General features: G+C 43.5%; 1 protein-coding gene across 2 annotated transcripts in view; it reads right to left on the reverse strand.

Annotated features, from left to right (window-relative positions):
* The window catches only part of prex1 (phosphatidylinositol-3,4,5-trisphosphate-dependent Rac exchange factor 1), an 85,682-nt gene extending 70,185 nt beyond the window's left edge, over positions 1-15,497 (reverse strand). For both annotated transcript variants that reach the window (XM_085781210.1, XM_085781209.1), the window contains exon 1: positions 15,023-15,497. In XM_085781210.1, the coding sequence (XP_085637336.1) occupies positions 15,023-15,166 (144 nt within the window). In that variant the 5' untranslated portion in view covers positions 15,167-15,497. The remainder of the gene's footprint in view (positions 1-15,022) is intronic.
* Between the last annotated feature and the right edge of the window lie 978 nt (positions 15,498-16,475).

Below are 16,475 nucleotides of genomic sequence, written 5' to 3' on the forward strand. Positions count from 1 at the left end.
CGTCATGACACGACGCTGTGACTCTACTCTGCCCCGCCGGACACAGTTGTTGAGCTCATTACTTCTTAATCAAGTGGCTAAGAGGCAGCAGGACGGCACGGACTGTTTACCTTCATATCTCTGTCCCAGGTGACCTTTACGCTCCGTTTTCTGACATCAGGGTGTTGTCGTGACCAAGCTGAGGGCATGAAATCGTGTTAAATGAGGGATCAGGTGTGGATGAATAATATTTACATGAACGGCAATAAGTCACTCTATCTTGGTTAAAATGGAGCAATTTGTCTTCATGTCACAGTGTGGAAACTGATTCAGACAGAAATCAGCTCTTGACCGAGTCTGACTGTAAATTTGATGGAGATGAATCCAGACATGAACCATAGATCTCCTTAAATAACCATGTACAGCTAGGTACAGTATAGATGCTGCAGCCTTTTCCTGCACAGGTTGTCCTCAGCATCAGATGCGTACACACACATAGTGACAACATTAATCAACGGGTTAATAATAGCCGGTCAGAAGGGACAGAGATTTTTTTCTTGATACCCTTGGACTGATAATAATGAATCAGAGCGGCAGTGTAGAGCGGTGTGGGACTCAGCTGCTGCACAGAGCACAGCAGAGATATTGCACATGATGGTCTCCTGTCACAGGGGTGATGGGCTTTTAGGGGAAAACTGCTCATGATGCAGTCCCACAGGACACGAGAGCAACGAAACCATGAAGCTCCTTGACAGACCACAGAGTAGCTGCCAAGTCCAACACTGGTGCAGAATTATACCACTGACATTTCAGTATGTGAAGGCCAAGAGAGTCCCACGTACAGCACCGAGGAAATAGAAGAAAGTTCAAGTAAAAATATCACGGATACCAAATCAGATGCTCAAAAAGGAAAGTAATAAAACATATTTTTGAATAGATTATACATTATTTATGAATTATAAAAGTTAAAAGTTACAGAATGATGATAAGCCTCATAATCTTGAACATTTTGCTGGATGTTTTAATATTTCATCTGAAGGATTTCCCTCAGTTTGAGGAGACAGAATCTACTTGTTTGACTTTTGCACCTGAGAGACACTTTCATGTTTACGGTTTTTATGGAAGCGATGTAAAGATGAAGTCTGAGTTTTAGCTCTTGTGAGCTCACTGTAGGTTAGTTGTTGGTGAGGCGATGTTCTCTCTATTGATTGATAATTGTTTGAATTCCATTTATAACACTAAAACCTGCACCAACGCGCCATTAAATCCTGACAGCAACACAGGTATCAGCAGAATGCCATGACTTATTCAAATTTATTGATTGTATGAAACCAATAAAGTCATTTCTCAAATGTATTTACATCTTATTGTATGAATGGTCTCTACACTAAAAACAAAAAAAGGTGAGGACATTTGAAAAAAGGTGAGACATCTAACAAAGCCAACATACAAAAGCGTTACAGCACTTGGGGGGAAAAAAACTCGTTTTTTCTGAGTAATTTTTTCACAGGAAGTTATTTTTTGGACAAACAGAAAAAAAACAATCTAATTTAAACCAAAAGACCTAGTTCTGTGAAACTGGGTTGTGAGCTTTTTATGACAAAATTAGCTTGTTAGCATGTTAACAGCCACACCCCTTCCTCTATCTCATTTACAAAAAGGGGTGTTTTTACACATTTTCTGGACCCACTGTTTGGCACGACAGTTCGGCATATTTACTTGAGCGTGAAACTTCCTTTTGAAGCATGTGCAGCTCACAAACACACACTGTCGACTGTTACATGACGACAGATCACAGAAAAAATATTTGTGTGGTTAGAGTCTGCGTTCTTGTTTAAAGGTGCTACAGTAGTACTTGCATAGACAACACACAGTTTGTCTTTATTGTATGTGGCTGAATCTATCATCGGTCTAATGCTTAATTGAAATCACATCACAATCTCCATCTTAAATAAGTGAAGAGACTCGCCAGGGGCCAAACTCGAGTGTGAAACTGCTCTGACAGCACGGCAGTTCATGGTGAAGCTGGAAAACGTGCTACTCTGCTGCTGAATGAGCACGAGACCAATTGACGCACAGTTGGGAGATCCCATCGCACTGAGTCACTGTCCAGTGTCCACTTTATTGCAACTGCTTAAGTGCAAGAAAAAACAGAAGAAGTGTGCACACATCTCTGCTGGAGTGTTGGGAGTGTGGGGCATGCAGACAGGAAGTGAAACCAGGGCAATGTCACAGAACAAAAGCCAACTCTTTTTTTGACACCTAAATCATTGGCAAGAATTTAGTTTCTTTTAAAGCCGATAGGCAGCGGTTCCACTCAGCAGGGAAGGAAAACAAACAGTGTGCAGAGCGAAGCCGCCACACAAAAGAGCAGCAGATGTCATTTCTGGACAGGAAGTGTGGCTTTTGTGAAAAGGAAGTACATGACATGTTTGACTGGCCGCTGTTTCTACCGTGTTCTAAGTAAAGTCTGACAGTTCTCTACAAGCAGCAGACCAAACTGTAACAAACAAATAAATCACACTGCACAACTGGCTTGGAAGTGATTTAAACTGTAGACTGGAAAGGGACTGGGAAAACATGTTCCTATATCAAGAGTGAAGTTGTTGTATATGTCATGTACATTTATAAAGATATAGGTTTTGAATACCAACACTATCATAATTCATTTCTCATTAACTTTAAATAAGGCAGTCAAACTGGCCTCAGACTTTTGGACTCCACTGTTTAAAATATCAACAGACTTAAGGGAGGAAGTACAATTTCTCCATGTATCTATATGCATTTATTTGTTTTTCTCATTTCTCATAATTTAGCATGTGAACAAAACCACAAACATGTCAATCTTTACATTTTGGGAAACTGTTCTCAGACTCTTAGACTCTATACTGGTAATAATATCAACGTAGATTGACAGGCTTTATATATTCATATAACATGTGTCCACACAATATAAACATAGATTTGTGTGGGCTTGCCATATGTCTAAAAAATGTCTAATAGGTTTCAACAGTAATCTTAAAAAGAGTCACTTTATTTTATATGCACACTTTTTAATATATGGAAATTCAATATTCCTGTATTACATTTTATAGGTTGTTTGTATTCTTAAGGCACCAATATCTACAAAATGAGTGGGAATAAATGGGAAGATCAGATTATTTATTATTATTGAAAGAAACAGATTTACAACACTACCATCTTTATTGTCATGACTACTTGACTGTACTGCTTAGGTCTGGGAAAACAAGCCGTGTCTAACCGACATCTATCATAAGAGTTCACTGAAGACACTGTGGTCACTGTTTGACATCAGTAACTGGTCTGGTGTCATATGAGGCAGCATCATCTCATATGACCAACAGCCAAAGGGTCAGATGCGGATGGGGGTGTTGCTAAATGTTGAGGTTTATCAGAGCGAAGAGGGGCCAGACAGTAAGGTGTGAGGATTCAGACGGACCATATGCTGGTGCCGGCTCAGTGTTCGCTCCACTGGACAGTGAGTAAGAGGCCTGCTGCCTCCACGTCTGCCCTGTCTGACTCTCCACGCAGTTTTCTACCTGCAGTGAAGCCAAACAAGTAACATGACCCGTGATTAGATTCACTCAGTCACAGAAGTCACTTTCATCTGGGACTGTTTTAATCCTCTGACGTCACAGAGCGTTTTCTCCAATTCTACATTATTTCTTAAATTCACCTTTTATAAGGGGTCTTCCATATAAAATGACACCCCAGTGTTTTATTTACTGTGTTATAAAAACAATTCAGTTTTGTTCTGAAACTGAAGCTTGTTTTTTAAAAGTTCTTTGAATATCTTGTGAAAACAAATCTCCACTAATGTTGATGAATTTTGAAATGAGTTTTATAAAGCCTACAGGTTCACAAAAAAATGGATAATAAACTGAGAATGAATGAGTCTTCTGTCACTATACAGATTTAGGAGGTTATGAGTCACATATGATCTATGAAGAATTTGTAATGGAAAGTGGATTCTTACGACAATTACACCATATTTCTACGCTTGGATATTAATAGAAACATCCATCGACCTCAGAGGGTTAATTAATTGGCGGAAAGTTCAAAAATTAGCTCATTTCCAAAGCTTCAAATCTTAATAATTAGAAATCATTTCTTTCTTAACACCAGAAACTCCATGTAGTCATAATGTAAAGCCGAAAACCAGCAGGGAAATAACTAGAGAGAAGTGAGGGAATGTCCTAATTGTCAGAAAGAGTCAAGTTTCAACATGGGGGTTAAGTCACTGTACAATCGTGTGGAAGCCAGTGCTGCTGCCGTCACACTGCTGCCAGCGGACGATGCCTCAAGGGTCAGAGCGAGGAGCAGGTTTAGACGTTTACCTTCAGTAAAGGTTATCAGTAAAGACTATAGGATAATTAATGGGAGAATGAATGTCGGTGAGAACGTGATCACGTGGCACCTTGACTGGCAGCTTGTGAGCTGTGGTGGTGTTGTACTGGATTGCATTAGAACGGATGATGTAGAGAAAAAAGGAAGAGAGTGTCAAAAAAGACCAGTCTCCTGAATTACAAGACGAACTGGAGAAATAACAAGGGTTAATTAAAGTACAAGGCACAAATATTTACTTTTACATTGTCCACAAATATTATTTAAATATTTTTAAAGGTAATTCCGTTTAAAAATATTTCAGAAAGGTTGCACATGTTATTTGAAATCATATAATTTGTCCAAACTCCACTTAAAATACCTTTGTGGCCCATCAGTGGGCATCAGCCCTCAGGTTGTGAACCACTAGTCTACATGTTGCTTGTTGACCTATTGGACAAAGGGATCAATATTATAATAGGAGCTGCCAGACTGCTGTGTGTCACTGGTTTTCACTACATCACTTCATTCATGTTCATTAACCTCCACAGTCATAATACCAACCACATGGAGCGGGGAAAAACAGAAGAGATGTGACACTGATCTGATTATTTCCTTCCCATTGGTGATAGATATAGTCAGTGGAATCAGCAGAAAGATTTTTTTGTTTCCATTCAACTCCTCCATAATGAAAACAGAGATGCTGTTAATGGGGGAGAAACTGGGCCATTTCTCAGCTCGCCCATGGCTACCATCAGCATTCAGCAGCAACGCCGGGCCATCTCACTCAATTCACATATCTCACAACGGAGCCTGTAGATCAAGAACAAGCTCGAACACTTGTCAGGGTTTTTCCAGCCGTCTCTGAGAACTCCTTTTCAATTTGCTCCGGTTCCCACACCTACTGGGACAACACTGGGCCAGAATCACAGATCCACAGATTCAGGACTTTTTCTATGCGAGTTCTCAGGTCACCACCACCACAGCCATCCTCCACCCCCTCCCCCTCGTCCCAGAGAAAACAACAACAAGCTAAAAACAATGCGTCCATTAAGGGTCTCTCTTTCTGGAGAGGATTTGGGTAGAGGGCCACAAAGGGGACAGGGCAGTTCTGGAGAGGGGATAGGGGCCATTTTGGGGTCGACATGGCATGAAATTGAATAAATAAATGAAGAAATCCCCTCTTTGTGGTGGGAGTGCAGCAGAGCCAGAGAATGGCCCGTGGCGTCGCCACAATGAGAGACCCCAGTAAACTTCAGTAAACTCCTTTCTCTCTGAAGCCGTAATTCACATCTCTCCCAGACCCTCTGAACACTCCCTCAGCTTCTCGCTCACCCTCCAACCAGTCCCTCGCTGTCTTCCAAGAGAAAACTCTTTCTGGCAGAGCCAATCACCAAAACACAAAAGTCTTCTTTGAGTCTCGTCCAGCTTTTTTTTCCCTCCCTCCACCTCTCACTCACTTCCGCTTTGAAGGGACTTTAAACTCCAGAGGCTTTTTGAGCTGCTCACATGGGCGGAAACTCAACGCTGCAGGGGATGAGACAGTGTCTCGACCGCAGAGGACAGACAGGCGGACAGCACTGGACCAGGGACTTCCTGTTTGTAGCTGCAGACTCATCAGCTCTGTTGCATTAATGAATGGATGATGCGCAAGATCAATATGAAATTGTGTTTTCAGTCCATTCAGATGCTGCTTTCAAAGCCTCTCACTACTTTTAAGAATGATCATTTCCCAGCATGCCTTCCTGTCTCTTCCAGGTTGGTGTGAAGTTGGCCTTTTCATCTTCTCATTCTCCCTCTCTTTCACAGTGGCTGTGTGCAACAAATGTGCTATAATTATCATGTATGATAATATCCATGGTTTCAGGTTGTTAAGCAGCTTTTGTTGCACGATTACACTCACCCTCTCATTACACATGTATAAGAAGAAAATAGAAGCGAAGAAAGAAGCACGCAACACTCAATCTCACTTACTCCCCCCGTGACAGTGGGAATAGAAATAGCTCGTCAGGCACATCTGTGTGGAAGACGTGTCATTTCCCCATTTGTACACTCAGCATTCGCAGCCAGAAACTCAGATTAGCACATCTGTTTCAAGCTGTAAATCTGTTCAAATGGTCTCTGCTGCTCAACTGACTTATCTCTTCACGGGGGAACGTAGGCTACATCTTTTTCAATAATCATCGACATTTCATCTTTAACCAGCGCATGACGCTCAACGCAGTTTGTCCACGAGTCCCCTTTTTTTTTCTCCGAGCGGCTGTCCCGTTGACGGGTGACATGTGGCGATCTGGAGATAACATCATGCAGCAGATTGCAGAGGCCATCTGGACATTTGGATGTGTGTTGTTCGACGCTGACAGACGTGGGGATCACAGACTGGATCAGAGTGCAGGGACGGTGGCGCTGAGTGAGCCATCAGAGACCCGTGAAGCTTCCAACAAAGCGACAGAGAGAGAGAAAAAAAAATAGATGCAACACAGCCAATCATTCAAGCTGAAGTTTACTTTATACCTTTATAGGCTACTTGTGAAACCAAACTAAAACATGCCACACCGGGCACTCAGCTGGGCCAACATAAACACCGGCCTGCGCACAGACGGAGAGAACACAGTGGTACAGAAACAAATTAATGGTCATTTGGCAAAGCAGTGGGCAAAGATCATAGCCAGCACCCACTGGTTCTCGCTCAAGACAGTATTTACCAACATGACAGAGAGCAGCGTTTAATGGACAGACAGATGAAGCTAGTTGACGCCTGTTCTGTCTGCAAAAGAGTTTTGTTTTGTTTTTTTCTTGCATTGAAACAACTGATGCAACTGACCTACATTCATCTAACTTCTCATTTTGGCAGCCGCAATTGCAACTAACACACTTGAAAGTGTTGCTTTCAGGATCAGTCTTATTCTTGCAAAAGTAAATGAGCGATCTAAGAGCACATGAAAGTTAAATTGTGAAACTGAAACTATAACATGAAAGGAGAAAACAGTCCTGGTTTAATCGCCTTCAAAATAAAAGCTCCAATAAGGTTAAAGTTTTCTTTTTTTTGTTTTTGTTTTTTTGTCACATATTCTTCGAGTAAAGGGGTCACGTCACAGCTCACTCCAAAAACCAACTGTGGTAACTACTCATGTCAAAATGTTGCACCCTTCTCTAAAAGGTTTCCTGTCAGCATGCGAGAACAAAATCATCACAGTAACAGCTCAAGCATGTATGACTCAAGCCTTTCATCGTGCCATGCTAGTTGGCAAAAATGTCATCACATTGAATGAGCGCCAAAATAAAAGCCCTTCAGCAACCGGGCCCAAGAATTTATCAGCAGCTGTCATAAGCAGTTACAACAACACAGCCAGCAGCCTCTTTAACTCGTGCGGTTTAACAACATAAATGAACAAAGATCTCCTTTAAATGAGAAAGTGAAATTGTTTCACTTAGAAATATTGATGACAACGATCGTGGTGAAAAGTTTTCAACTTTAAATGTTCCTTCCTGAAGAGTTATCTTGCCACCACCTCTCACTCACACCATGTCCACATTTTTAGATTTTCATTTCAAAATGAATTTTACTCCAATGTTTTGTCCCGTCCACCTGATCTGAGATTTTCAGGGACCAAGAACAAACTTTTTTTTTTTAAATGCAGCTCATTTAAGTTTGAAAACTGTGAGGTTGTGTTGTAGTCTGGATGAGCCAAAATTGAAACCTTTGGGAATGATCACGTAGATGTTCACATGTGCGGTGAAACAATAAGGTTATTAAATTCTGCATTTCAACAGAACAACCATCTTCGCTGTTCCTCATTCATAGTATTTTTTGCAACTCATCAATTCCAGAGAATAAAATCTGATTCCTGTTAACTGGAACATGCCCAGTTTGCGTCACTACTCAGGTGTTTTCAGGAGTTTTTTTTTTTTACTTCACAATCTGCACTATACAAGATACTGTGATTATATGGGCAGATATTGTGATTTCAGTATGAATGATCATTTTTGATTCATTTTGACAAAAAAAATTATCATGTGATGTTTGTTGGGTCTTGTAGCCTACCAAACACGTCCCTTTAAACCTTGAGTGTATTTGAAATTTGCTGACCAAGGCATCTCTGTGTGTTTTGGATATTGCACTTGACCATATTGTGGTTTTGTTTACGTTGCAACATTGTGACACACTTTCATTCACTTCATCAGCACAGATCAAGTGTGTGGGAATTCAGGGTTGAAATGAAAAAGTAAACCTGATCCTGCCAAACAACGGAATGATTGCCAGTTTTACTTTGAAGGACTTCTTTCTGTACCATGGACAAAAAAAACTATAGAGGACCTACTAAGGAGTGTGTTTGGTGGCATGTAATGTGTGCGCGACTCTCCTTCTTTGTCCCATTGTGTCATGTGAACAGCCTCCTGACTGGGCAGCATACAGGCCAGGCATTTACTCTGACCCGCCCTGATAGAGCCCGACTTCAGCAGCTCAGTAATCTAACCCAGGCTTCATCAAATATCCCTGCCTCACTCTCTGCATTCAAGAGGCTTTCTGTAGATGTGTTCCATGGTTGTCTGTTTTTGTTCAGTGTTTTCCTATCGGGAAAAGGACCTCCGACCCCTGAAAAAAGCCACACATCTGGTTGTATTTGGGAAAGCAAACAAACATTGTAAGCCTGTGGCCACGGTCCGTGAACTAAATAGGAAGCTGAGGGGAGAGACTGGGCCAAGGCATTCTGCAGGTATCCATCCATCCATCCATCCATCCATCCATCCATTCATCCTGGTCATGTACTTGAAAAACCTGTGTTGCACAGCTCCAGTATCAACCCCTGAGAAAGTACTTGTTCCAACTTTGTCCGGGTCATGATCTCCGAAGGGACATTAGAGAGCTCATGTAGCCTTGCTTTTACAATTCAGGCCAGGTCACCCATTGTATCGTATATCAGCCTCACACAGCGTTTCACACACACTCTCCGACGGTGCCTCTTACTGGATGTTTGCTCCACTCGTAAAAAAAAAAAAACGTCCTGAACGGCGCATCCAAAAAGCGTCTCGGGCTGCATTCTTGACATTGCACGCTCTGATATCTGACACAGAGAAATCAGTGAGCTGATTTTATGCCAGTTCCACCACTGATTCATTCACACGCTCCTGAATACATCCACTTGTTTGACTGTGTAACCGCAAACAGAGACCTGCTCACGGAAAATAAATTCACACGTTTTAAGCAAAAGGCCAAATCACCAAAAACATCCATCCGTCCACGCTGATCATGTAACTTTTATCCTTTGCTAATTCTCTGCAAAGGATCTGCATCGACATCTCTCGGAGGGAAATGGGGAGAAGGGAGGGGGGTGTTTTTTGACATCATGCCTCTGGGTGTTACAGTGGTTTAGACTTGTTAACTTGAATTCTTAAAATTCCTGCTGCAGTGCTATGCCTCAAAGAAATGGCTTATCAACACACATGACTAAAAAAAGCACTAATATTAAGTTGGAAACTGGCATTTACCCCCGTTTATGCAACAGCCTGCATTGTAGTGAATTAGTGTGGCTCAGCAGCTGCACTGTGTGGTACCATTTTTGGGGCCGATATCAATATTATGGAGCAAAATAATGTGATTACTAATTAATTGACCAATATTGTTTACATGAACTCACATCTTTTGGAATAATCCTTCAATTGGGGTCCAACCACTGGTGATAAAAGTGCATCGGAGACTCAACATGTTACTGTTCAACAATAAATAACTTTTACTACAAAAAAAGAGAAAAAAATTAAAATCAATAGAAAAAGGTAAAAAAAAAAAAAAAAGCCTGTTATGGATAATTACACAGTTTCTTTTCAAATCATTATTTTTCCCACAAAAACAGTCTTCACATGGGTTCTTCTTAGCCAATGCATACGCTGAAACTGATATGTCTGAGAAAGACACGGACCAGGCGATTAAATTTAACGGCCGATTAATCGGTCTGGTCCTAAACAGGAAGTTAAAGCTACACATGAGACTCTGTGTCCAGTCTCTTGAGTCTTACAAAAGCAGCAAAGAGTTTAAAGGCCAATAACAATGATAAAAACCCTCACTAAACCTCAGCGGCCTGCCCCTTGTAACTGTTCTACCTGCTGTGGGTTGTTTTCTACCGTCTTCCACTCTTTCAGTATGTGTGTGTGTGTGTGTGTGTGTGTGTGTGTGTGTGTATGTGTGTGTGTGTGTGTATGACTTCAGCAGGGCTGAGGCTGCAGTGAGCTGAAACCACCAGCGCTGTGGCCAAGATGAGAAGCTAGAATCTGAAGCTATTTATACCCCCCTTGCCCAGAGAAACTTGATGCTGGTCTTTCCCACCGAGTGGGGAGGGCTGGAGAAGAGATGGAGAAGAGAGAAACCGGGGGGGGGAGTGAGAGAAAAAGAAAGGAAAGAGGTGCACACAGACTCAAGTTTGCAGAGGAAGCTCAAGTCTGCCTTCCTGCACGTCTGTCTTCCTGGGCACAGGTCTCTCTGGGTCCTCTGTGTTTGTTGTTAGTATACACTCCTGTCATCCTGTTTGCTCGGCGAGTCTCGTCGACAGCGGCTACAGGTGAGCGTGCAACAGCAGAAAGCTGAGAAAGAGGTGTGAAAGAGCTGCAGATAAACCTTGTAAGCGCAATCACAGACCCAAAAAAAAGGCAACATCATGTATCCACACAAACACACCGGCATTTTAGTCGCGTGTAATCTCACTCGTGTGTGGCCTAAAGCAAAGGTCACAGAGGTCAGGATCTCCAGATGTTTCCTATTATCCTGCAGCACTGACGGGACCTTCCTGGTCACCCCTCTCTGCGTCTCTCTGGCCTCTCAGAATGAAGACAGAAGGTCAAAAGCTGGCTGACTTATTGGCCACACAATTCCACTGTTGTCTTTACTGGACAGGATTTGCTGTGGCATAGGTTAGTGTGGTCAAAAAGGAAAAAAGAAAATCCTGCATGGCAACCCCCTCCATTTTTATGGTTTTGAAGGAAAATCCCTTAAGTCTAGCGGCTATGACGCCACTGACCATACTACCGTCATAGATAGTCTGAATTTTGACCATCATGGCAGGGAAAATCCAGTTGCCTGGATTAAAATCAACAAAGTGCTACCCTGAAGAAAATCCCCGCTAATCTATGGCACGAAGAAACGATCAGTTCAGACGTAAACAGGGGAAATCGTCCTGACAAAGGCCTGAAAAGAGCACTTATCACCGTAGAAACTCCCAATCAGCTCGTTTCCACTCCACTCGAAAGGGCAATTGATTCAGAGACGGGAAACGATAACGCTGAGCAAAAATTGAATCCTCTAATCCCTCTTTTCACACCCCCAACCCCCTTCTCACCTCTTCTCCTCCCACCAGCCCCACATGCTGCCCTCCAGCACGTTGGATGAGCTCGTTGGCACCGGTAATCGCCAGGGGATGAGTGACATGCGGAATGGCTGAGATGCCAAAGCCGGATAACCATCTCTTTGTGTGTCACTGCAATCATTGCGATTGATAATCGATGCTGTACAGAAGGGAGGGAGGGAGGGAGGGAGGGAGGGAGGGAGGGGGGGACTAAAGATCCAGGAGGTAATAGCGGAAGAGCACAAAGGGGGAGTGGAAAATAAATCAGCGATAAGGTGATGGAGGACGATGTGGGCAGACGACAGCGAGTGGAAAAAACCTCAAAGAGGAACAGAAAACCATCAGGTGTCTTCAGATAAGAAGACATCCGTCATAAATATAACTTTACTGAAACACCTGGTAATGAGGATGTAGGCTGGACCTAATGAGTGAAATGTCAACATGGCGTCTGACGACAGAAAACGCTTCACTTGACTGATCTTCCGCATCCGTCGATCTGACAGCGCTGAAACCTCAAACCCTTCAGTCATGGGCGCAGCTCGCTTCTCTCGACCGGGAGGGGGAAACACCTCTCAGTGTCTTAACTCCTACATCCTTCTCCTTTCCCGTCTATCATTCTCAGAAGATGCGTGCATGAAGGGCATTCTGGGAAATGTGGGAGCTATCTAACTAGACCAGATGAGGCGTTTTTTTTTTTTTACAACATGATGGCAAAACATTATTATCGCTGAATAATTTAACAAATTGCTTAGAAGTCAATCTGAGTCGACTCTGCAACCACTTCACTCCCCGTCGCTGCTGTAGCATCTTCACACTGAGGGCCTGAACCCCACCCAACCAGACCTTCTCACCCACCCACCAACCACTCTGTATCTTTACTGAAACCATATGCTTGTGAGCTCCCACAGACAGACTTTCCTTATCAACACCACAGTGAGCCGCCTGGTGACAAAGCCTGGGCTCCCACGGAGGGAAAGCGAGCAGACTCAGCTGGACACTGGATGGAGAGAGAGAGAGAGAGCACCAGGGAGGAAGATTTGCAGGGGATTGGCTCCGGTGGTGGGGGTTGATGTTTCTTTTCTCTCCTGTTTTTTTGTTTTTTTGTTTTGAATGTCCATGCACTCCTTTAGGAAGCTGAGCTGCAGAGCCCTGACGCCACAACATCCTCCACATGGGCTGACAGCAGGGCCTCACACACATACACACAACATACGCCATCATATAGGCTCAGAGGAGGATGCTTATAGGCTTCAAAGCTTGTTGACACAGTGCTGTTACTTCCCATATGTGAATATGACTATTAATGAGAGCAATCGTACGCCTCCTGTCCAACCAATAGAAACGCTCGCTGCCAAACATGTCAGTTCTCACAGTGCAGACGGAGAACTGGCACAGGACTGAGGCGTGATTCATTGTTTTGAGTGGTTACCACCAACCAGAAAGCGGTGCACGTACACAGCTTACAAACAGAAATCCCACTGGCTTGGCCTGTCATGACGAAGGAAAACACAAGCTCAAATCTTGACACAGCATTTGACTGGCTGAATAAAAGGGCGATAACAGAGTTTCCCCTCCTCCAGACTTAACATATCACTCCGCTCTGGCTTAAATCAGAAGATGCCAATTGATGTGAGGACGGGGAGGAGGAGGAGGAGAAGGAGGAGGAGGAGCGCCACCGCGGTGGAGGGCTGTGGCTCTGACAGCTCTCTGATGTCCACAGCAAAAAAAAGATCCCAGACTTCTCAGATAAATCAGTGGGGCTTTATCTTTATCATTACACCAGAGCGTGGGGGGGGGGAGAGGGGTCTTAGCATATCCCCTCTGCAGCCTGGTCTGTCTTGTAACAGAAGATAAGCCCCGGCTGCCACCAGGAAAGCAGCATCCACAGAAATCTGTGCGTGATTTTGAGCAGAATTTAAACCCAGTCATTAAAAAACTAACCCGGGATTCAACAGGAAAAGCTTCGCTTCTTCATTCTGATGTAATTGCGACAAGGTGATGCAGCACCAACTCCCCACAATGAGATCAGTTGTTGGTGTAACAAAATTACTTCAAGAACCTTGAGGAGATTTCTTAACATGTGACAGCGCAAGAGAGACAGAGAGAGAGAAAAAAAGGGAACCATACAAATGCTTGCCAGATGTTGAAATGTAGTTTTCAGAAACGTTGCCATGTTCATAACAAACAGTCTTTTTATCAGCAGGTAAAAAAAAAAAAGATAAGAATCAGAGGGTAGATCTTTTTTTTTTGGAGTCAGCAGGGTGGCAGAGAGAGAGAGAAAGACGATATAGGCTGAATCCCCACCAGCTCCAGGGTGGTGTTTTGTGGCTGACCCTTACCTTTGACCTTGTTGTGGAGGGACGGAGGGATTGTGGGGGGGGTCAACAAAAGCCAGAGAGGGACAGGAGGGGGCGGGTTGTTTCCATACTGTCACATTATTACTCTCACTCTCACACTCACGCAAGCCAATCTGCACTAATTTCTCTCTCTCAGTTTGAGTCTGTGCAACCACCTGCAACCTGAAAGTAGCCTACCCGAGTGCCACAGATGACAGAGCGGAGGATGAAGGATAACGGAAAAATGTCAAGTGACAAACTGAGCCGTCTCCTGCAGGTGGGCTGTCTACAGTAGCTTTCTCCAGTGGCGCTGAGGGGAGCCAGTAAAAATGAGCAGGACATTCATTCATCACAGGCAGCTGATGGTCGAGGTGTGAAGAAACGGTTTCTTTATCTGAGCCTGGAGGTGTGGTGCTTCTGAAAAGCTCATGAATATCTATTTATTTGCAAAGCACCCCTGAACCTGAGCTTTAACACACAATGGAAAGGTGTGATGTTGCTGTCTGTCTCTGACAATATTTTCAGGCAGAGCTGAGATGGGACACAGGTGAGTCTGTCCCAACAGGCTGCTCTCTCTGATTAAAACTACCTAACAGCAAACAAACAGTGTGCCCAATTTAGTCTGTTTACAAACATGCATATGAAGTTAGACAAGTTAAGAAAAGAATGATAAAAAGAGAAGCCATGGCCAGACCTAATGTAAGTTGTTGCTGGTTTAACGTCATGTCCAGTATGTGATCTACAGCAAAGGTGAAACAGCCTATTGAGTTTATCCTTCTCTGGCAGCGTGTGCCATTTAATAAAATGTAGTCTACACATGCCGAATTACAGAGTGCAGTCTGACATTGAAGAAAACGCCACCGGCCCTTTAATAAGATGCACAGCTGGACAAAAAGCCAGGTAGGAAACGGTGAATTGACAGATTTACGAGCGGAGTTTGGAGTAGGTTAGGCTACAGTTTGTTGGGGAAGAGAGCACGGCGTGGATATAGAGCCTCATACGCAACGTGAATGAACATGTCAAACTCACCGACTGAAGGAAAAGCAGTGTCCGAACATAATCCCTCTCCGTGTTGAGTATTTCATTTAAAACACAGAGCCTGAGCCGCTGCTGCCGGTCCGAGTCCTTGGTGGCGTGGATCCCGTTCTCATGATGCCCGTCGTCCTCCTCCATGGTGGCTCAGTGAAACCCTCAGAAAGGTCTCTCTCTCTCTCTCTCTCTCTGTGTCTCTACGGTACAAACACTCTCCTGCTCTGGAAGTATCCACACTTTGGCTGCGAGTTTGTTGCCTCAGTCCATTTTTGCAGCAGCAGGTTTCCCCCCCTCCTCTCTCTCTCTCTCTATGTCTCTCCTCAGGCAGTGATGTAAAGCGCCGCACGGTGAAAATTTAAAAATTAAAAAAAAAAAGTTCGCCGAAAGTACCAAACAACACGCGGGGAGCCCGGCGGTGAGGGGCCGCTACACCAGCTGAGAGCGAGCGGGGCTACGGTGGATCTGCTCCGACACTGAGCAGCAGGGCGAGGAGCAGGAGGGGGGGTGGGGGGGGTAGGGGAGGAGGAGGAGGGGGGAGGGACCCGGTGCCAGTGTGACACACTCAGTGCTGTTTCTGTAGACCTACACACACACAAACAAGTTCACACACACACAAACACTGTACATTTTATGATGTAAACTCAATAAGTGGCACATAAATCATGACCGCAGCTACATTGAACTCACTTTGCCGATCCGTCAGTGAAGAATTACATACAGAATGTGTGAGCATTAAAACTGTGGAGACCCGCAGACATTAGCCTATATATAACCATATTTGAATTTCAAAATAAAGCCTTCTGTCCAAACCAATAGATCAGAGTACAAGTAGAGTAAGAATTATGAATAAATAGCTAGCCTATTTTTAAATGCCTATCCCTATTTTTGCAATGTTTTTACCATTCATGCTCCAAAATAAAACAAATGTAGCCTAAAACACTAGATTTAGAGAAAAAGATGCAAAACATGGACAAAAGCCCTTTTTGGAACATTTTTCCATTAGGCTACAGCTTCATAAGTCAAACGAGTTTTAAAATAACACTGACACAAAATAAACAAGATAGCAATAAGTTGTTTACATTTTATCCCTTAGTCAAAAAACAAATGTGGTAGCAATCTTATGAAAGAAACTAAAACAAAATATAGAAAAAATACACCGAGAATTCAGTAGGAGGTCGGTGTTGTGATTCAGGGTGATAAGTGTTGACCCTGTTTGAGCTCTTACCTGTCACGGCAGAGCAGCTGGTGATGTTAGGGGAGAGGCGCCCTCTGGTGGACGCAGCCACAGTTGCAGCTTTTAGTTGCAGGTAGTTTGCAACGCGCTTGTATGTTGTAGATGTGACGTGGCACGTCCATCTAATATCATCTTGACACGTTCCTCTTCAACATCATCTTGGATGATCTCTTAATTCTTGAAGCATAAACACAACAGTTCAACCAGTGCTAAGTT

This window comes from Trachurus japonicus, chromosome 7 (genome assembly GCF_045865225.1).
Source record: "Trachurus japonicus isolate A0001 chromosome 7, Traja_1.0".
Classification (NCBI taxonomy): Eukaryota; Metazoa; Chordata; class Actinopteri; order Carangiformes; family Carangidae; genus Trachurus; species Trachurus japonicus.